Raw genomic sequence first — 22,682 nt, 5'->3', positions numbered from 1 at the left:
GTTTGTATAAGCACAGTTAATAGAATATACATGGTTTGGAGACAACATAAAACTACAGTACAACTCATTAACTATGTTGAGGTAGATTTATGCAAAAAAATTGTTCCTTTCGCATCACATGTCTATTGTATTTTGCACAGATAAACAAATAGCAATCTTATAATTAACATATTTTTCAAGTCAAGGTTGAGAAGCTTAGCAAGATGAATGCCATTGGCGAATTTGTCTAAAATACAATAGACACGTGACGAGAAAGGAACCATTTTTTGCATAAACCTGGACAATAACATAGTTAATGAGTTGTATTGTGCTTTTATTTCGTCTCCAAACCATGTATTAACTGTGGTATAAGGTAGTGGACACTTATGGGAAAATAAGTAAATTAGCTTGTAGCCTGTAGGTAAACCACTTTATCAGTGCAATTTGATCATAATAAATCAATTTGATCATGATCAATGAATCTATTTGATCATCATCATCAATACTAACTATATATCTTCGTTAGATTGGTAAGAAAAGTTGGCAAACAATGTAGATATTAGTGCGAAAATGTAGATGGCAACTATATGATCGTGGGTGTATAAAATATAAACAAGGTCTTTCAAGGTGAAATATTTATAGTCGACATCTTACGCATGCAAGGCAAAGGCTCTTTGAATATCAAAACGCCCAAAAGTTTATTTCAAAAAGTAGAATCAGGCAATTGCTATACCAAAATTATGCAGAAACATAGAGGATTTGCAGGATGACTGCCAGAAGACTGTCGATGTCAGTAAGTTGTCCTAAGGTTGTTCCAATATGTTATATATAAATATATATTAAAACTTTTCTGCTCACACTGATACCGAATCTTATTTTGGCTGAATACAGAATATTACTTAAAAGCGAGGAAACGCGAGCTTCGGCGGGGAAACTGGTAATTCGTACTCAGTCCTGGAACGCGGGCAGACACGGTAAACAAAGTCAAAATTACAGGAATTGACTAAATACGTTTGTCTTGTTTCAAAAAGAGTACTCGTTATACGCTGAAAAGAGTTTAAAGTAGAAAACTTACCTGCTGTTGTCATCAAATCACAAAGTTCTTTGTGCACTAACACTTTTACACAGATTACACAGTCGCTCCATACAGTGCCCTCTCATCCAATGGACCTACATCCATATTCGCAATGTTTCATTAAATTGAGATGGAATTTTTGTTTTAATATAAAGCCCACACTAAAATAAATTTCAACACTAAAGCATCAAGCACAATTCTCAACTCATCATAGTGTTTATTTTGCTACTATTTAAGTTATGGCCAGTTATGGCTACCTTCACTGCCTCCGAGATTCTCGCGAGGAACACGCATACAAACACACGCAGCTGGGAGGTCACAACACGATTCACGCTGGACCCTGGAGGTTGTGCGCGAAACTTGGATGTACTTTAACCATAGCCCTAATTAATACGAGTAGTAGCATTCTGAGTAAGGGCTGGATTTTAAAAAAATTTTCACGGTATCTGCAGAGTTTGAAAAGAAGGAATGGTGAAATAATTAAAGTCAAAAGTAAAGTCGGGACCACGTATGAATCGCTTTAAAAAACGTTGTTTAACTAAACTCAACTGCTGAGTGTTAAAATTTTTACGAATGTTTAAAATATTTATATTAACAACAACATAACCAATTTTCCAACGAACATTGTCTTTTTAAATGATGATTTCTACTCCGACTGGAGAAATATGTATCTTTCCTATGAATCCCATCCTTTTGGTATTAAATTACTCGTTCAATTTCTCTAAGGCATCTACGTCGTTAGTGTTCAGTTCCTCAATAGGTCGCCCAAAATGTTTTTCGATATTCTTTAACGTCGGCAAATCACGACCCTCGTTCACGAAATTTACAGCAAGTCCATAGCGACCGAAACGCCCGGTTCGCCCAATTCTGTGCAGGTACGTCTCGTAATCTGGCGCGCCAATTTTATCCACAGGCAGGTCAAAGTTTACAACGACGGAAACTTGCTCGATGTCAATTCCTCTTGCGCATACATTCGTTGTGATAAGGAGCTTCTCTTTACCAGCGCGAAAGCGATTCAGCACAGCTATTCTTTGTTCGACAGTAATCTCGCCAGAAAGCAGTGCGACAGAGTGACCTTCTGCAGCCATCTTCTCACTCAGCCACGAGGCAGCCTTTCTCGTCTGGAAAAAAACATCGAATTAAAGGATATTTAATCCAATTTTTTCTAACACAGTACATATAGATATTTATGCACTGGCAAACTATGAACCAGCTAAACATTTTGGAGCCAGTTACATGTACAAGACAACGTATAAAACGAAACAAACTCCGAATATAACATCATTTACAAACTCAACAGTTGGGTGTCGGAACACACTTGATAACCCAAATCTTCAGTTTTTTTCATTTCGAATTTCATCAAATTGTCTGATGGTTAATCATTAACTATTCGACCATTTTAAAGCCGAATTAAGAACCAAAATAAAAGAAATTGACTGCCACTGGCCCTCAATTCCGCTTCAAAGATGGAGACCGAGTTATCGTTCCGGTTCACATAGAGATCACTGCCGCTGGGGGACCCGAACACTGTTGCTTATAGTGTTTTTGTGTTATATAGCACAAGACAGAGTAAACATCAGATTAATTGTGGGATGTGTAAGAACTGCCTAAAGGGCCTTCGTTATGAAAGTGACTTTCGTCTACACTCTTCTGACGAAGGCCCTTGGGTCGAAACGTCGAGAAGTGTTTTTGTCTATTTTAGGCGGTTATTATACCACATTTGATGCTAAGTTATTTGAAGACGCTATCACGCTGCTCATTGGTTATATTGCAACGTACACTAGATAATGCGTTATTTTCAACAGAAGACAAATCAAGTCAAAAGGAATTAAACTTACATGGCAAAAAACAATGCACTGTCCAATAGAGATGACACCATACATGTTACTCAAAGCCTCAAACTTCTGCTCCATGCCATTACAAATGACATAGAACTGTCGGATGTTTTCCAAACTCTCCTCTTCCCGTCTTAATCGTATCATTATAGGATCGGGAATGATGCTTTCAGCAAACTTCATCACTTGTTCCTCGTAAGTGGCGGAGAAAAGCAACATTTGGCAAACCTTTGGTAAGAATCTGAACAGAACGTAATGCAAACAGTCAGCTGATGTTTATTACCTACCCCTATATAGACCGCACACGCACCCCCCCCCCCGCGGCCTCTTACAAAACGATAACCATGTCTGATGTCTGAAAATGTCATTTAACTTACTTGTGTATCCTAATTGATTGGTCTTTGTGACCCTGTGTATCGATCATGACGTCAGCCTCGTCAAGAACGAACACTCTGATTTTTCGTGGATCAAACGCTCTAATCTTTAGTATCCAGTCCAACAATGTGCCAGGCGTGCCAATGATAATATGAGCTGTTATCTTTTCACCACGAGCAACTAGTTCACAGAACAGTAAATAATTGTAAATGTTATATATTTCTCTACAGGCCCGTTTACACTCGCAATCTTTGCTGCGATTTTCTTCTTTTGATAGATGTGAACGAGTGAATTAGTTACTGATGTTGAAATAAGAGCTCTTATACACCAGAGCATCCAGAACTAATTACTCGTTCACATCTATCAAAAGAAGAGAATCGCGAAAACCTTTTTATAATTTCTTAACTTTTCATAATTAATTCATAACTTCAACCGTATATATTTTAGGATTTTAGAAAGTAGATTAGATAATAGATATTGAGGTTAGTTAATAAAAGAAAGGCACTTATATATCTGAGTATTCGAACAAAGAGTAATGTAAACGAGCGATACATAGAATTTTAGTGACTTCAGTCCGGACTGCAATCGCTAAGGCAGAATTGAAAACGGTGCCAGGCTCTTTTTATTGCTTTCGTTGGCGCGATCGTCAACCACGGAGCCAAAATTGGAAAATTGGACTGGGACTAACTCTTCAAATCGGCTTGTACCAATCCTCAACCTAATTCTTGTACAGTAAATTTTGATCAGGGGGCTCCCGGGTTCGTCCAATCTGAGCTCTTAATAGTTACATGCCACTGACAAATGCTAAGATTACTGATTGCCCACAAAATGTTATTGTGGAAGAAAAATCAGGAAATATCAAACCGGTGATATTTAAATATGAAGCAGAGGTTAGTTAAACCTGGTTAAAAAGCAAGTAAAGTTGTACGAGCAAAATCGATAAAAGAGGTTGTCATTTAGGCGACCTTCACAAGGCAACCTCCCATGAACATTTGGGACGAAAATTCGTATTATAGTCACTAAAATACAAACGTTAAATGGACAGAATCCAGTGTCGAACTTACGTCTATTTCCTCGTATAGCATAAGCGATCTTGATTTCTGGACAATATTTTCCCATTTGTTCAGCCACGGCTCCCGTTTGTTTTGCCAACTCCATGGTTGGAGAAAGACATATCACCTAAGATAATAATGTTCGTTGAAAGTTCACAAATTACCAATTCCTCAAGGACTAAACGTCAAATGTTATTTTACGAATGTTTAGTCAATAAAAATTCGTAGTTTTACCTGTGGAAAATGCTCTGCAGGGTCTACGCGACTCAGCATCGTCAAAACAAACGCTGCTGTTTTTCCTGTCCCAGACTGTGATTGGGCAATCATGTTGCTGGCTCTGTTAGGGAGATAAATGTCAGCAGAGGTTATTCTAAGTTGGAGTTGCTACCACTTTTTGAAATGGTAAGAAAATTTCTGGTGGAAATTATTATATGGGTAGCTTAAGATAGTCATACAATTATTACTAATTTTCTCCTCGTGAGATCTTCGTACAATTTCAAAAAGTGGTAGCAACTCCAGCTTAGAATAACCCCTGAATGCCAGAGTAATTGTGAAAATATCAATCACAGTACAGTATCACATACAGTCCCTGTATTACAGGGGCCGGTTGTATCAAGCCCGTTTAGCTTAAACGGTGGATAAGCTAAAAAAAAGAAAGCAAGCCTATCGTTTTATTCAACAAGCAAACTAAATATTTTTGACCTTAATACAAAGATACTGTTTACAACTACATATTCAGTGCATAATATTCAAGTTGACTCATTGAATAGAGATCAAAGAGTGTGACAGAAATTTGAAATCAATCGAAGTAAAGTATATTTAGAAGATATTGAGTTGTTTTAATTAAGAAATTGATGTTCATTTTACAACTAGTCCTTCCTTGCATGACAACAGATATTGCACTGGTACACATAATACAGTAGTGGTAAAAACATAAAAGTGTGTCTAGTTGGCGTTATTTTTGCATCTGGTAACTGTAAAATCAATTTTACCTCGATAATTTTCTCATGTGCTGAAGAATAATTACAACACACAAAATTCTCCTTTACTTACGGATCAGCTAAGAGCATTGGTAAAGCTGTTTCTTGTATTTTTGATGGCGAGTTGAAACCCATTCCATAAACGCCTCGACGCAATGCATCCTTCCTGTCAACAAAAAGACAATAATCAGTCAACAAAACTGCAGTTCTCTCGCCTAATGCCAGACACTCCCAGCAAAAATTAGCTAAGTTTTGCAATCTCAGGCAAGATTTAAACCTAATTTTGCTGATGACCTAATGCTTGTTGTTTGCTTTGCCCTATTGATATGAATTACATATGTCAATTATTTTGCAATTTAAATACACTGTAGAAGATTTACTCACAAGGGCAATTCTTCAAATGATTTAACTGAATACAGTGGAGAGTTGGGGTCTTTGCGTTGAACTTCAACCTCTTTTGTTGATTCAACTAGTTTAGCTCTGAGGACCTTTGTGAGCAATGAATTTTCTTCTTTTGATAAGGGTTTCTCATCAGACACAACTAAAACAACAACAACAGTAAATAGTCTGATAGGTTGAGGTAGGATGTAGTAAAAATCAAAGTCCTGGTAAGATATGCCATGCTAGAGTTTGACAACTTTATGCTTAAAATCATGCACTCAAAAGTTTAGTGTTTAAGACAGTTGAATTTTGATAGCAATTTAATGGCCATAGATAAAATTCTAATCTTAACATATCAAATGTTGAAACACAGAATCTGTACTTGCTGGATAAAATTGTATTTTCATAGAGGTATAGGGGTATGTAACTTACTTTGAGAGAACAATTATATTGCCTAAGGTTGTAGATCTTATAAAAACAAAATAACATTTTCACTTATGTACGATTACTCTGCAAAAAAACGTCTAACATGACTTTTGAACTTAGGATTCTTAAAAGTCACCAATGCAACTAATCATAGGCAAAACTTAAGACATTGAATAGATCCTTTCCCTTTTTGCTTTCAAGCATGCAATGTGTGATGGTAGTTGTTTATCAAGGTCATTTTGAGTTGTGATTTTGCCATGTTCAGGAGCGATTTAGTTTAACAAAGAATATATTCTGTTATAGAATATATAAGAAGGTATATTTTGTTGGTTGAATCTAGTGTTGAATCTGTTATATTCTATTCATCTTTGCTGAATTTCCTCCAGAAGGAATTGTTTCAATATAATGTGAATGAATATTTGGAACACAAATCCACAGCAACTCCTTACCATTACTAGGTGCCTGATCATTACTTGGTGGTGAAGGTGGTGCCGCCGGAGCAGGCTTTGATGAACTGTTACTACCAATGGTCATCTGTTTCACCTATAACATAGTAAACATGCAAATAATAAGACACCAAGGCTCCATTGGTTTGATCAGTAAAAATATACTAAAAGTTACAAATGGTTTCCTAATGATAAATGCAAATTCATCCTACAAGTCTGCTATCATGACTTGTGTTATTAAGGCAAGGGAATTTTTAAACATTCCAAATTGATTGAATAAAATAAAATTATTACAGCTTGCTTTAATATCAGGAGCAAATGCACCTAACCAATGCATTTCCCCCCTAAAAAATGTTATAAGTGAAACCAAGATCTATGATTACTTCAGACAATCTCTGGCTTTGAATATTTATCACTGTACAACTAATTCACTCTGCTAAAAGCCTTTAAAGACATAATTATCTCTGGTTTCGCTTCTAACATCGGGAAAATATTTCATTCACATCCCGACCTAGGTCAACTATACAAGAAATGCTATAGTTCGCATTTTTTTTCCACTTTTTACCAGTTTACTAGATTAATTCACTACTAAAGTGCAACTCTGTTATTCGGTGATTCAATCTTATAACAATCTCATAGGAGGATAAACACTTGGGTATAAAAATCGTCGAAATGTCAAAGAGAAACATAGACACGTGAGCGTCTGGCATAAGGCGCAAATACAAACAAACGCAGAAAACAATTGCTTACAAATACCTTTTCCGAAACATTTTCTTGCGCGGTGACTGCTGCTGCCCAGTCGTCGTCCATTTTATGTGAACAAGTCGAAAGAAATTAAAAAAATTGCAAACAAATTTGAGAGAATTTTCGACGTTGACTTTTTGAAGAGATTTTACACCTCACTGAAAGTTTGTGAGCCCGTGAACTCCTCGTGTCAGTGCATACGTAGAGTACTTTATGTAATAATTCGAATTTTTATTTAATATACTTGAGTAACTAGATTGACTTTCGATACTTATTTGGTTTCTCAAACTTTTTTAAAAATGATACGGTAATTTGGTTTTGCCTGGCTCACGATGCGTAGGTATTCGACAATAGAAATGTGTAGACAGCGAGAAATCGGGCTGCTTTCTTTAACTTGTGATACTTTGACATCCAGATATTACAAACATTTTAAGAGGTCATCAAGCATTTATAACATTACTCTAGGACGTGGTGGAGTATTTAGCCTGGAGTTTTCACCCAGTGGTAAAATGCTGGCCGCAGCCTGCGAACAAAACACCGTTTCACTCTATGATCCAAACACAAGAAAATGCCTGCATCAAATATCAGATGCCCACAATGATGCAGTCAACTCCATATGCTTCTGTGATGAAAGAATTTTTGCAACTGGGTCTGATGATTGTACTATAGCATTGTGGGATGCACGAAAGTTGGGTGAAAATGTTATGCGGCTTGCAGGACATACAGACTGGGTGAAGAGTTTAGCCTATGATTGCAAAACACGGTTGTTACTCAGCTCAGCCTTCGACGGAACTATTCGCACCTGGGATATTAACAAATCCACTTATTCAGAGAATGAATTACATGAAATAGGTCAAAAATTGTTTACCAACGAAAGTGGCATATCTCGCATGGAACTCAGTCATGCTGGTGATAAGCTTATCATGTCATGCTTCAGTCAGATTGATCATCACGATGAGATTCTATTGGTCCATAATCTTGACTTAGAACATTTTTCAGAAGATCTACAAGCAACTGAAAATAATGTAGATGCAAAAAATGACTACCGCAACAATCTAAGTGTAATAAATGGCAATTATGAATTTACTGTTCCTCCATTATACATTCCTTCTTTTGCGGTTCATCCTGATGGCTCTTGTTTGGTGTCTAGATATTTGACAGCAGTGTATGACTATACCACAGTTCATGACATACAATATGATTCATCTTGTAAGGCTCTTTTTTATTAGATGGAGTTCCATATGGCATGTGGCAGTACTAATGTCAACCATTTTTGAAACATATATTCACATTAGAAGATCATATTAGAGAGAAGTCTATTACTAGAAAGCATGCAGTCCATCACATTTAGAGAAATGTCTATATTAGAGAGAATCCTTAGTTGGAGAGATTACCATATTACAAAAATGTCCACATTAGAGAGATCAGTATTACAGAGCAGACCATCACATTTAGAGAGATGTCTAAATTACAGAATAGAGAGATGTCTTTGTTGGAGAGATAACCATATTACAGAAATGTCTACATTAGAGAGATCAGTAATTAGAGAGATGGCCATTTTGAAGAGTTTACCAACTGTTTCAAAGATGTCCCATATGGCCATATCACTAAGGTGACTCCACATTAGAGAGGTTAACATTATGGAGATGACTATATCAGAGAGATGACATAAAAGAAATGTCCTTATTTGAGAGATCGATCAATTATTTTAAAGTGATAAATAATGGAGAAATGTCCAAATTAGAGATGCGACTTCAACGTTACATAATTTGATGTAAAATTACTATAATGGACGTGTTTCCCTTAAAAGTTGTTCTCCACCATTCACTAAATTTTGTGATACACAATATAGGTAAGGAAAGACGACTTAGTCATTACATACAGGAGAGTGAAGCCGGACCTGGGTTTATAAAAGACCAAAGTTTTAGTCCAGATGGTCGTGTCATCGCCTCGCCATTTGCTCATGGTGTACGAATTCTGGCATTCGATTCAGAATGCTCTTTATGGAGGAAAGATACAATAATAAAACCTCTGAAGGAAGTCAAGAGCCTCTTCGGTCATCCAATGCCCGTTTGCTGTTGCAAATTTTCTCCAACTCATATGCTGCTTGTGACTGGATGTCTGGGACAAAAAGTCGTATTTCATGAACCGAAATTATAGCCCGATATAGGCCTTGCAAAGGAACATATGATTGCATTTCAAGGTTGTTTCGTAAAACTGGCATGCGACGTCAAAAGACGAAACGTGTTATGATCCAAAATAAAAAATGAAATAAATTCGAACTGTAAACTCATTTAATTTATACAAGCTTGACTAATAAGTAATATTTAATTGCAATTATTGAAACGAAGCTCTGCCTCTAAAATCATCAAGAAATCCAGAATATGTAGTGCAATAGTTAATACATAAGAGATCCATGCGGTGAAAACTAATGGCCAAGTGCAACTGTGCAAGCTTTGAACATTGCAATAGTTCAAAACTTCGTGTAATAAGACAAAGCGTCTATGCGTAAATAATTTGTAAATAAGATTAAATAATTACAATAGTAAAACAACAATGAATTTTCTTCTTTTGATAGATGTGACAGAGTGCATAAGACTTATGTAAGGTGCTCAAGTAAGGGCACTTATACTGTTATACATTAAAGCGCATTCACATGCAACTATTAGCCTGCGAATAACAGAATCTATTTATATATATATATATATATATATATATATATATATATATATATATATATATATATATATATATATATATTATATATATATATATACGCTTATTCCACTGCAACTATTTACTCTTTCACATCTCTCGAAAGACGAAAAGTGCACTGAAAATATCCGAGCGAGCCACCCAAATACACTTGCTCAGTTCCATTTCCTTTCCGGTGGGGAATAACCACGATATCTGTTCAAATGGTGAATGAAACCGGTCTTTGCATGGGTTTTGACTCAGACGTTACTGTATTTTACACTGATCAATGTACGAACCATAGTTGGGTTGTCGCCTTCAATGAGCTGGTGCACAAGAAATTCTCGTCCAAGCAGTCGGGGTCGTAGTTGCCATAATAATAATATATTCCTTTTGTGGGACACGATTTCTCACGTAAAACCTGGATTGCTGAAGGACAGTTTTCTACGTAATGATACGCCATATTTAATGCATTAAACCCCTGTGCCATTGCTGCAAGATTAGAAAAACAAGGTCGCATTATCAAGGTTAAAGCACGAGGTGTAAGTACTATACTGCCACGTGTTCACATGCATATATATAGAATTTAAATTCACCTGATGAATGTGGCAAGCACTGCTTGATATACGGAACAAATTTGTAGTGAATAAAATCATATGAAGTAAACCAAGTTTATTGTATTTTATATCGTCTTATTAGCTCTATACTTTGATATACCGAGCACCCTACTGATATATGATTCTAAATACATATTATATATATATATATATAATATATTATATATATAATATATATATATATTATATAAATATTATATATATAATATATATTGAAAGACTAGCTTAGCTACTCGGAGTTTCACGCTATAAAGCGATCATCAGGCTAATGGCAGGTCTGGTTGCTATTCTCTATATTTACATCGTGATATAAGGTGTCGAATTACGTGTCTACATTTCGTAAAGAGTTCAGAGCGTTTGTTCAGCAGTGTTCTAGTTTTGTCTTTCATGATATGGAGTTTCTCCTCAAGGCAGAGGTTGCATCTTCTTGAACCGGCTTTGTAGGCTGGGACAGTTTTCAGTAGGGACCATGAAATCGAAAAATCTTTCTTAGCTTCCTTCAGCTTCCATATGTGTTTCGACAGTTCCGTCTCCTTGGCATACTTCTTATTCGCGAAAGATTTTGCGTGATTTCGGTAGCGTGTTTTGAAAACGTCCGCAGTGACTCCGATGTACCTGGCTGGTGGATCGTTGTTGCGCGTGGACACTTCGGCTTGGTAGACTACGTTTGATGTGAGGCATTTACCTTCAGCTGGGCATTTTTCCGGTAGTCTGCAGTTGCATTGTCGTTGTTTGCTTGTGTCGTTTGTGTTTGCGTTTGTCTGTTTTGTGTGTTTGTTCAGTATTTTCTTGTTGTGTTTGTTTATGAATGAGCGCATGTTGTCAAGACAGCCGTAGCTGATTCGTACGTTATGTCGATTGAAAATTTTATGGAGTTGATTGGAAGGTGGGAAGTGTTTGTCTAACAGATGTAGGAATTGTTGTCCGATGTTCGTTTTTACGTTTTTCGAATAAGGGGGGTTATACCAGATTATATGGCGATGCCGTTTACGTTTTTGCGTTGTGTTGCTGCTGTCGATGTCTACGTTGTTGGTTGGTTGCTCGTACGTAAGTGTTGCGTCGTAGTTGCTTTGTCTCAGTGCGTTGTTGTACAATTGAGACGCAGCGTCAAAAGTTGTTTTGTCGCATGATAATTTGTTGATTCGCTTGTTGATGGATGATGGAAGTTGTCGTGTGATAGCGGGTGGGTGATTGGAAAGGCGGTTGATGTATAGTGGGTCGTCGTTGGGTTTTCTGTAGGGTTTGTATGTTCCGTTAGCCAAGTCAAGTGTGACGTCAAGAAAATTTACCCGCTTCAAGTTGGCCGAAAATTTACCCGCTTCAAGTTGGCCGTGGCAAAGCAATTGAATGGGCTAAACAGTTTTCCAAAATTAGTGATCAGGACATCAAAATAATCAAGCACGCCAGACAATCACTATTATTCAACAACAACCAAACGTGGACAAAGTCGAATGCCGCAAACGCTTTTGATGTCACGATGGGAAGTTTTGATGGGGCCGAAATCTGCGAACTCGTCGGTCTATTCATCTTGAATAAACTTGAAGGGCAACTGGAGAACGTCGGACTGTACCGCGATGACGGCCTCGCCGTTATACGCACTACATCAGGCAGATTATGTGACAAAGCCAGAAAACAGTTGACTAAAACTTTCTCGAATTTCGGGCTGAAAATCACCGCCACGGCCAACTTGAAGCGGGTAAATTTTCTTGACGTCACACTTGACTTGGCTAACGGAACACACAAACCCTACAGAAAACCCAACGACGACCCACTATACATCAACCGCCTTTCCAATCACCCACCCGCTATCACACGACAACTTCCATCATCCATCAACAAGCGAATCAACAAATTATCATGCGACAAAACAACTTTTGACGCTGCGTCTCAATTGTACAACAACGCACTGAGACAAAGCAACTACGACGCAACACTTACGTACGAGCAACCAACCAACAACGTAGACATCGACAGCAGCAACACAACGCAAAAACGTAAACGGCATCGCCATATAATCTGGTATAACCCCCCTTATTCGAAAAACGTAAAAACGAACATCGGACAACAATTCCTACATCTGTTAGACAAACACTTCCCACCTTCCAATCAACTCCATAAAATTTTCAATCGACATAACGTACGAATCAGCTACGGCTGTCTTGACAACATGCGCTCATTCATAAACAAACACAACAAGAAAATACTGAACAAACACACAAACAGACAAACGCAAACACAAACGACACAAGCAAACAACGACAATGCAACTGCAGACTACCGGAAAAATGCCCAGCTGAAGGTAAATGCCTCACATCAAACGTAGTCTACCAAGCCGAAGTGTCCACGCGCAACAACGATCCACCAGCCAGGTACATCGGAGTCACTGCGGACGTTTTCAAAACACGCTACCGAAATCACGCAAAATCTTTCGCGAATAAGAAGTATGCCAAGGAGACGGAACTGTCGAAACACATATGGAAGCTGAAGGAAGCTAAGAAAGATTTTTCGATTTCATGGTCCCTACTGAAAACTGTCCCAGCCTACAAAGCCGGTTCAAGAAGATGCAACCTCTGCCTTGAGGAGAAACTCCATATCATGAAAGACAAAACTAGAACACTGCTGAACAAACGCTCTGAACTCTTTACGAAATGTAGACACGTAATTCGACACCTTATATCACGATGTAAATATAGAGAATAGCAACCAGACCTGCCATTAGCCTGATGATCGCTTTATAGCGTGAAACTCCGAGTAGCTAAGCTAGTCTTTCAATAAATATATATTATCGCTCTGCCAGTAATGGTATTGAGCGCTCTCCAACCATTGTCAAGTTCTGTGATCTTTCTGTTACAGTCAATTATTTGGATATATATATATATATATATATATATATATATATATATATATATATTTCCCGAAATATTTCCCGAGGTCTCAAAAACAGCCCGAGGCAGAGTTTTTGAGGCCGTACGGACCGCTCGCGTAGCCAATGAGATTGGAAGAAACGTTAAAATATGAATTCGGACCGCAAGAAAAAAATAAAACTTCATATTCTAAGATTACGTAAGCCTTGTCAAACACGTTGTCATCGGGGGGGGGGGGGTTGGGGTAGTGAGATACGGGCTAAAAACACCGTTGCCGGCACAAAAAGTCGTCAAAATGACTCTTTAGCGCCAAACTGACTGCGAGTGTCGGGAAATGGCTTATCGTTATTTAGCCACTTTCTAAACCCTTCAGCATCCTCTCGGCTTGCCGCTCTCCACTAAATTATTCCAGATATTAAGTACGCGCGGTGTTCAATTTGTGCGGCAAATATATTTTCAAAATTTCCGACTTTGAGTTACGATTTTACTGAGATATCGATAAAGAAAATTCAAAATGGTCATACCTACTACACATTTCGGACAGGTTTCGCCATAAATTCTGATACTTTGAGCCGCAGAACACACTATTCCATCAACTTTCAATGGATCCAACTTAGCCAAAAAAATTGTTACTGAATCTGTATCTTTTATGTCAAGCTGGTCATAGGCACAGGCATACTTCCATTTATATGCCCCATCACGCAAAGCTGTCATGCGTGCCAGCCCCAGACGATATTCCTCCCAGTTGTGCGAGTCTTCAAACACGGGTTGGTCGTTGCTCAGCGGTGCACTCACCAACCGTTGGTTTTCCACCGAAAATGACATGGCCAACGTAAGGATATTGTTGCCGAAATAACAAAAAGCCCGGTATGCGGTGTTGTCAGGCGCGTAGATCACGCGAAGACCGTGAGTTTTGTTGGCAGAATTAGCATAAAATCCGCAATCTCTAGCCACGCTCTCGCATTGATCACCGTCTTGGCCTTCTGCGCAATCGCAGAGAAACCGTCTCCCATTCTTCATACACGTTGCTTCACAACGACCATTGTTAAGACAAGGTTTCGAAGTAGAACAACATTGATCCTTGCAATCACTTGATTGCTGAAATAAGGAAAAAGGGAGTGTATGGTATCTCCTTTTATTTTGTTTCTTAAATGAAAAAATTGAGAGGTTTCTTAATCGTAGACAGGGACCTTAAGCATGTAGGACGGCAACACGATGACGCGGCTGAAATTCTCCTTTAAATAAATGCTATGGCAAAGTGGTTGTTGTATATTTAACAAATAGATTACAATGAACCGTTGTCTGTTCAGTTATAGATACACGGTATGACGTCATATGTGATAAGAACAAAAAAAGTGGCCACGAGCCGCCGGGGCGAGTTGTCACTCTTTTGTTCTTATCACTTATGGCGTCATACCGTGTATCTATAACTGAACAGACAACGGTTCATTGTAATCTATTTGTTTTATATAATAAAACTGAAAAAAATCCAAAATTAAACCGGTAAAAAGAAAATTGCTGTGATGTCATTCCGTGCGTCTGTCCTCTTATAGATCATGGCTCTCGACCAATGAAATTGCTTGAATTCTTTACGTTATTATATATTATTAATTGTTCCGATTCAGTGAGATGTAAGCCGTTAAAAACATTGTGTTTATGTTTAAGGACAATTCCAGAGAGCCTAATTCGAGGTAGGGCTCGCTGGGCCTGAAATGCAACCGTTCTAGGCAAGACGTAAAAAACGACGTTTTTCCGTTGTAAACAGAACGAAGACGAATTCTAAAACCCATCATGGTCTTTAATTATTCATTTCTTTTCGATGACCCACTGTATTGATAGCCGTCTTCGTCGCGTTGGCGTCCTCCATGGTTAAGGTCCCTAATACCACCATAGAGAGGACATTGCCCGCTTTGTTATTATCAGGCAAACTACGAGCAAGTCAACGTGCTGAGCGAATAGCAAAAAATGATAGAGATGCTAAGAGAAGACAAGCCGCGATTGGAATATTGCGATTGGTAAAAGAATATTAACAGTCGATGATATATTAATAGTTTTAGAAGATTTCACCCACCTTTTGGTTAAAGCCTAATTCATAGTAATCGCAAGTATCGCTGGTCTCATACAGGGAGATGTTGTTCTCCTTTTTCTCTGGATTAAGTTCGCACAATTTGCCGCCATTGCAAACATTGTACGACAGACAATTGCAGTTTTCCACGCACTTCATGTGACATTCGTACGACGCACTGATTGGCTCGCTCTGCGATACACGTGACCTATATCTGCGCCCATTGAAGAGATTTCGGACTACGTTGAAGGAAGAATCAGTTTGACAAGCTTCAAATGATTTTGAAGCCGATACTTCGGCACGGCAATGAAGAACAGCGAGTGTGATTATAACGCAACATGTCTTACCATAAGTAGATAGCAACAAAGACATCTAGAATTTGTAATGAAAATTAATATTTTGTGGTTGGGCAATCCAATCGTACACCAGTATGTAAACTATGGACAAATGCGTGCACTATGCTATTTACAACAGTACAGTATAAACATGGATCCAAAATTTCAATATAGGGATACATTTTTCAATGTAGGGATACAGGGGGTACATTTTCTCACACATGCACCCTGTATACCTATACTTGAATATAAAATGATTGTGACAACGGCATATATAATTGCAGAGCGTGGCATATATCAAACCTTATGTACGTTGTCGTTGCCCAGCTTGTTTTCAATGCAGTAAGAAATGTTAACCCTTATAAATTCGGACGCGTTTACGCACAGGTCTTGGTAACAAGATCAGGAAACATAAAGAAATATTGATCGAACAAATCAAGGAAAAACCCCTATCGAAGTCGTGTACAAAATCCTATCAGCTGGGAAAAGCCTTCCAAATTCCAAATTCGAAACTTTGTATAACGTATAGTTGTCGTAGTTGTTCAGTAAATTCTTATGCTCAGACAGACAAGTATTTAGCATACTTTATCACCTACCTTTTTAAAAGGGTTCTTTTCAAACAGGGAATAATGACTTCATGAGACAAATTTAACAACGACACGGCGCTCACGCGGCAAACGATTCCCTTGATTTGTTGAAACTTGAAAGTGAATAATTTAACATGCTTTACCAATGTTTTCTAAACACCCAAGCAGGTATAGCTACAATATAGCCTTAACCACAACTACAAGTGCTTTCTAATGAATACTTGCATAATACGTGATAGTAATCAGTGTAATAACTAAAAGAAGAACAACTTGTGTTTACCAAATAATTTGCCCGCATTGCTTGTATGTGGGAGGTATATTTATGTATGTGTAGTTGTAATAGGTGGAGTAATTGTAATAGGTGCATACCGTGCATTGTAAATCGTACAGTCACGAATGGGTCCTGTTTGTTGCAAACGGGTAGAATTTGCTCATAGGCGTACGAGAAAGGGGGGCAGGGGGAAGAAAGTTATCCCATCCCGAAAACTTCGGGAATCAAGAAATTTGCGCAAAGTTCAGCCAAAAATTCGGGCAAACTGAAAATGCCGAGACGTTTCAAGCTCATTAACGTAAGAGCTACGAAATGTTATGGGTGACTCATGAGAGCCAGCCTTCTAAAACATATAAGTGCTGCGTGAGGAGATTTTTTAAAACATTCAAACTAATGCGACTATAAAGTACTCTGACGAGAAAGACTCGTTCATTGAATGAAGTCGTAGATCGGAGTGGTCAAATTCACGACAGAAAGGCTATTACGAAAATGAGTGTAGGAATTAATAGAAACACTAAAACAAATGCCACTGTATAATATGGTGTATATTTTCTATAGCGAAATGCCGATGTTTAAAAAATGTTGATTTTGAGAGATTTTAAAACATATATCGCTCAGACTACACAGCGACCCCCCACGCGTTGTGTCGTTTTCCAGCTTGCATGCAACACAATGCCGTGATTTTTCCCATTCCACCATCATTGCAATTCATTATTAGACAGCCCTTGGCGTTGAAGGTCCGACTAGCTTCACACTGACCAAAACCAGCTGTTTCACATCCCACAGCAATTTCATCCTGACCGCATGTCACGGTCAGTCCTGCCCTTTGAACTTTTCGGCACTCTTGTAAGACATAAAAAATTCAAACGTCAGTTTATAGTTCGGCTAATTCACGCTAGACTCGGGCTTTTGGAATATCTCTTTATTCAGACAATTCTAGTACATGTACGACGAACGCTTAACAACTATAGGTAAAGCCAAGTTTGCTATTCTCTAAAAACTGAATGTTCTCTTAAAATTTTTTTTCTATAAACCTTCTATAAAACGCAAATCTTAATCATACCAAAACCGGGTCAACAAACAGTGCTCGAAGTCTGTGGTTCTGACGTTTTTACGTTTTACATTAATTTGTCACTAAATGTATGCACGTTAGAGTAAAGCTCGATAATATAGTATGTGCATGTATAGATTAAATGCAAATTAGTGCACACGCCACAGCCATGCAACATCAGGAAAACACCAATTTCTGCGGTGTTGTTATTTTCGCTTGTCACCAGCAGCGTGGGCAGTCTATAGCTACCATCTACAGTGACAATCTACCAGTAGGATTAACAACAACTTAAAAAATAATCGCGTTAAAATTATCATGCATGCAGAGGCCGTTAAAACTAATTTAATTCTTGAATATTGAATGCGTTGTGATATCTTTTCCATTTCTTGCACTGTATCATCGGTGGCCTACCTTATTCTGTATCGAGTACACATTTAATACACTTATAATATTTAAATTACAAAGTTTATATCAAAGTTACCTTGGAAGCAAACCTTTTTGATGCCTTCACTCGCTTGCTCTGAAATATAAATATTATTATACAGAAATGTATTGTAAAGTTCAGCCAATGAAAATCATTCTTGGGAGGAGCTGCGATCCTACCCGGGATCAATGCCATTGACATTGTTAAGGACGTTGCAGTTGCCATTGTATTTCCTAAACTCATAATTATTTTCTCAAAGGCACTTAAAGTGCATGAAATACTTAATATATTAACCGGTTTAACTATATGTCGTCCATAAAAATGTCAAAAAAATTGTGCAAGTTTTTTAGGGATATAATAAAACATTAAATTCCTACCGTGAGGGTATCCTGGTTTCATTGGGATTGCTCTCTCTTTTCGATAGCCGCGTTCCTCCGACAGTTCTGAAGCTAAAATAATGCAACCAAGGTTACTTATTTGTTTTTAGTGCTATTATGGCCGATCAAGGACAAATCAACGAAAGCAATGACTTAATAGTGAGTGTCTTCACAAAATTTCACGTTCGAAATCGTAAGAGTTCAAGGTTTACATGCATGCATGCATTTTCAAAATGACAACCTTTTTAAAGGTTAAAAAAGTTTAAAAACTTTATTGGATTAGCCATATTTATATGATGCTGTAACAACACTGAAATAAATAAAGAAATGTTCATACTTACAACACGAGATGGCAGTAACAGCCAGAACAAGGAAACACAGAATTACAGCTTTGTTCATTGTGGAAAAATTATCCTCGATCGTTCGTGGAAAATATCCAACTGCTCTCTTCTGAGAAGTTATCACACGTTTATGAAAACAAGCCGAAGCCGCGGTCTAAATAGCAATCGATTTTGTTGCTAAGAGAATTTTTTTACCAAAGAAACTCCCTAAAAAGTTCCATTTCATCTCGCAAGTCCTCGAGAATAATAAGAGTTGCATTTATTTGTTGTTGTATAATCTTTAAGAAGCAAAAGCTAAGGCGCCGATATAACGACATACACAGAGTTATGTCATAGCCATATGCTTAACGTGGTGATGCCAGTCTGTTTTCAATATTTACCAAGTGTAGTGTAATATCTTTATACTATAGCCTTAATTTCTTTTAGTCGTATAATCTAATCGCAACATTCCTGCGTGTTTGGACCAGGCCATCCAAACACGAAAATCATTAGGTAATTGTTTATTCGTACCTGTACCAATTTCATAAGTGCTAATCTAAGCACTGGGTAGATATACCAATTTTAGCAAAGTCCTGACTATATAAATTAAGTGTAGTTACACTAAACATAGGTGAAATCTGCGCATGCGTGGGATTGTTTAAAACCAGGATTGTAAAGTTTGCCGCCAAATTGATTTGGGCGTTTTCTTTTGTTTAGCTCCAAGGGAATTGTTTGGCCATTCGGCTTTTCCCTGACCCTGTTCGAATTTAAAGATTTTTTATGTTGAAAATGAAGGGCAGTATCACCTTCTTAAAAGCGTAATGATGATATGGTATCGACTATCGATATCCACCCATCCCTAATAAAAGATTCAACCTAGCAGCGCACCACGACCTTTCGCTACATTCTAACGTTCATGTCAGACTTGCTGTCTGCTCATACTCCGCTGTCTGCGAACACTAAAGTCAGGACCTTGTTCGACTTTGTTTTATTATGCTAATACAATCATGTCAGAGATTTCTTTCCAGGATTCCTGCAGACATGACATATGGTCTAACAAAGTGTTACGTCAGATACTTGGGCAAAAAATTCGCCCCTAAGTCTGACGACACGAACCTTACGATTAGAAAACTTACGGAGTTATAATTACACACAACAAATTTAAATGGCGCTTGTTCCGCTTGATAATAATCAATAAAATTGCAACACACAAGAAGAGTGTTGTATACTTCGACTTGTATCAATAATACATACAAGTTGTATGCCCTTAATCCAAGTATTTTGCATTCCTTTGTGAAGCAAAGAGAATTGTCTTCACATATAAAGGCTAGAAGGATAGAGTCTTTGATTCATTATCATCCAAGCATGAATAATCATCTGTTTATGAATCATACTGAACCTTCATCTTATTGTATCGGGCGTGTTATTTTCAGAGTCTGTATCAACATCCACTCGTCGATGAATCTAAACAGAAGTACACAAATATACTCTGGGTAATACACGTGTGATGCAACATGCCGTATTTCGGTCTTACTCGCTGATCTCATAATACAGTAAATACACTGTAAACTTGCTGATCTCATAATACACTGTATATGGCAACTATACCATAATTAATAAACTCCAGGGTGCAAATAATAAAGAATTGACACGTCACGCGGACTCTAGGAAGTGTTTCTCTGATCTATCATCTATTTTAATGGTTAGACCCATTTGGGATTAAGTTCGTAACAGGTTCAAATTCAATCAGGCAAATCAATGTTAAGGCCTATGGCAACTCAGCCAAACACATAAGAGGATTCTTTTTTAGGGTCTTTGACAGTTAATTTTTTAATTTGTTTCTTAATAGATATATTAATGCTATATCCAGTGTATTATCAGATCAGTGGCCACACTGCATTATTATATTGAGTGAAAATTTCAATCAACTGGCCAAAAAAGCCAGGTTTTTACAACTATATTATTTCTACTGTACATAATACACTACCAAATTTTAAATTATAAATCTTTATAAATGCTTGGCAGATGTTGGGACAGAACTCTGGTCAGGACTGTAAGAGATGCTCATATTCCTGTTCAAAATTGTTGTTTTTCAGCCACTTGATTTCTTTCTGAGGCACTCTAGCATCCCATGATATAAGTAACCTAACAGTGTTTCACAATATGCCATTTTTTCTACAAAATGAAAATATCCTACCGCAGATGAAATATCCAGCCATTGCATCGCTTTCCGTATCTTGTCATTAAGACAAGGTGTATCCTCAAGATTCCAATAGGTGAACTTCGAGAACTTATTGGACACTTTAAAATTACGATCCTAAAAACAGATAAAACTGGTTCAATTACAAAAGTTAACAGTTAAAAGAGGGTTAAATTCACTGTGTAATACCTCTTCTTCAGTTATTGGTTTTCGGTCCTCTGTCAAAATATAACCTTAATGAAAGTAGGCTCAATTTTAAATTTATGCTTTTCACTGCACTAATACGTGCCACTAAACATCTGAAGCTTGTGCATTCAAGAAACCCCACATTTGAGAAACTCCTTTGCCCTTGCTAAATACTATATACAAGTGTGGGGCTCATAACATCTTAATATAATGAAATTGATAGGTTACTGTATTCTGTACACCTGCATGCAAATAATATGAATGTTTAAGACAACTAAACATAGACAACCTTTTTTGCATTTTCCAAAAGATTTTGCACACCTCCAATTTTATATAGTAAGTACATCATCCTCAGGGCCAGATTAACTATTTTGAGAAAGCCCTCTCACCAGCTAGGGCAAGACCCCTTTACAGCTCTATGTGAATTAAAGAGCACTTTCAAAGTTAAGCAGAAACACCTTACCACAATATCCTTCTGCCACATTAAGAGATTCACCCCGAAGTATCCGACCACGGAAAGTAGCTAAGAAGCAATAAGATTCAGAGAATGGTATCAAAGAACTAGGCACAGCTACATATGTGTAGATCTCTCATTGTGTTTCACCACTCTTTGTTGAACTATTATGTATATAATTAGCCAAACTGTATATTGTTACAGGCTTGAACATTGTGAAAACCATTATGCCTAACATATGCAACGGAGTGTCTGACCACACTTGTCTGACTAATGAATTGTTCTGTCATCCTAATTTCTTACAGGGGGTTTTATCCAAGGAGGGAAGGATAATTTATTGTCAATATTCCTCAACATATGTCTCAGAATTTAGGAAATCTTTTTTTGTTTTGATGTTTTAATTAAGGGGAATTTCATATGTACCATCCTAGGGCCGGTTGTATCAGACCCGTTTAGCTTAAACGATGGATAAGTCTAAATTAAATCACTCTTAAACCTCTCTTGAATAAGTGAACTTGAATATTATGCACGGAATATGTAGTTGTAAACAGTATTTTTGCTTATATAAAGGGGATATGCAGATACTAATAAAATGGAAATTAACACCGCTGGTTTGTATTTGGGTCAGAGCTGTATATTAAAATTATGACATAAGTGAAACAAACCTTCCTTGCGTCTTTGATCGGGCGATTGATCTGCATCTTGATCTTTGACAGTGCATTGAAAATATTTATCTACATTTGCCTCGCCATTATGTTGTATTTCACAAGGCAAAAGGTGAATGTTAGTCACTTTGCTTGCATTTATCATACTGCTTGAAGACAGTTTGATTCTCTGATTCTCCGAACACATTTTGTGAAAACATACAAAATATTAAATGTTACAATATGTGAAACGGACACATTGGAATGTTTATATTCTGGCGGTAGCCGTTAATGGAGAGA

At 37.5% G+C, this 22,682-nt stretch overlaps 4 protein-coding genes across 4 annotated transcripts; 1 reads left to right on the top strand and 3 right to left on the bottom strand.

The window, feature by feature from the left end:
- Positions 1-1,545: 1,545 nt before the first annotated feature.
- Positions 1,546-7,452, bottom strand: LOC114530695 (ATP-dependent RNA helicase DDX19A-like). Its single transcript, XM_028552304.1, has 9 exons — positions 7,306-7,452; positions 6,553-6,646; positions 5,681-5,837; positions 5,370-5,462; positions 4,551-4,653; positions 4,329-4,443; positions 3,267-3,444; positions 2,893-3,130; positions 1,546-2,175 (listed from the first exon to the last, which is right to left on the bottom strand). The coding sequence occupies exons 1-9, from the start codon at positions 7,357-7,359 to the stop codon at positions 1,759-1,761; spliced, it is 1,449 nt and encodes a 482-aa protein (XP_028408105.1). The 5' UTR covers positions 7,360-7,452; the 3' UTR covers positions 1,546-1,758.
- A 99-nt stretch (positions 7,453-7,551) lies between these two features.
- On the top strand, positions 7,552-9,978 carry LOC114530724 (DDB1- and CUL4-associated factor 10 homolog). The gene is made up of 2 exons (XM_028552332.1): positions 7,552-8,502; positions 9,146-9,978. The coding sequence occupies exons 1-2, from the start codon at positions 7,626-7,628 to the stop codon at positions 9,451-9,453; spliced, it is 1,185 nt and encodes a 394-aa protein (XP_028408133.1). The 5' UTR covers positions 7,552-7,625; the 3' UTR covers positions 9,454-9,978.
- A 3,780-nt stretch (positions 9,979-13,758) lies between these two features.
- On the bottom strand, positions 13,759-16,556 carry LOC114530707. Its single transcript, XM_028552313.1, has 5 exons — positions 16,465-16,556; positions 15,881-15,905; positions 15,540-15,772; positions 13,997-14,566; positions 13,759-13,866 (listed from the first exon to the last, which is right to left on the bottom strand). Exons 2-5 carry the CDS (start codon positions 15,903-15,905, stop codon positions 13,759-13,761), a joined length of 936 nt encoding a protein of 311 aa, XP_028408114.1. The 5' UTR covers positions 16,465-16,556.
- A 3,502-nt stretch (positions 16,557-20,058) lies between these two features.
- Positions 20,059-22,657, bottom strand: LOC114530734 (ribonuclease H2 subunit C-like). The gene is made up of 5 exons (XM_028552344.1): positions 22,404-22,657; positions 21,748-21,807; positions 21,288-21,331; positions 21,096-21,215; positions 20,059-20,362 (listed from the first exon to the last, which is right to left on the bottom strand). Exons 1-5 carry the CDS (start codon positions 22,588-22,590, stop codon positions 20,300-20,302), a joined length of 474 nt encoding a protein of 157 aa, XP_028408145.1. The 5' UTR covers positions 22,591-22,657; the 3' UTR covers positions 20,059-20,299.
- Positions 22,658-22,682: the final 25 nt, after the last annotated feature.

The sequence above is a fragment of the Dendronephthya gigantea genome, unplaced genomic scaffold, assembly GCF_004324835.1.
Source record: "Dendronephthya gigantea isolate DGI-Jeju-01 unplaced genomic scaffold, DenGig_1.0 000065F, whole genome shotgun sequence".
Lineage (NCBI taxonomy): Eukaryota > Metazoa > Cnidaria > Anthozoa > Malacalcyonacea > Nephtheidae > Dendronephthya > Dendronephthya gigantea.
This window is presented reverse-complemented; position numbering and strand designations above follow the sequence as displayed.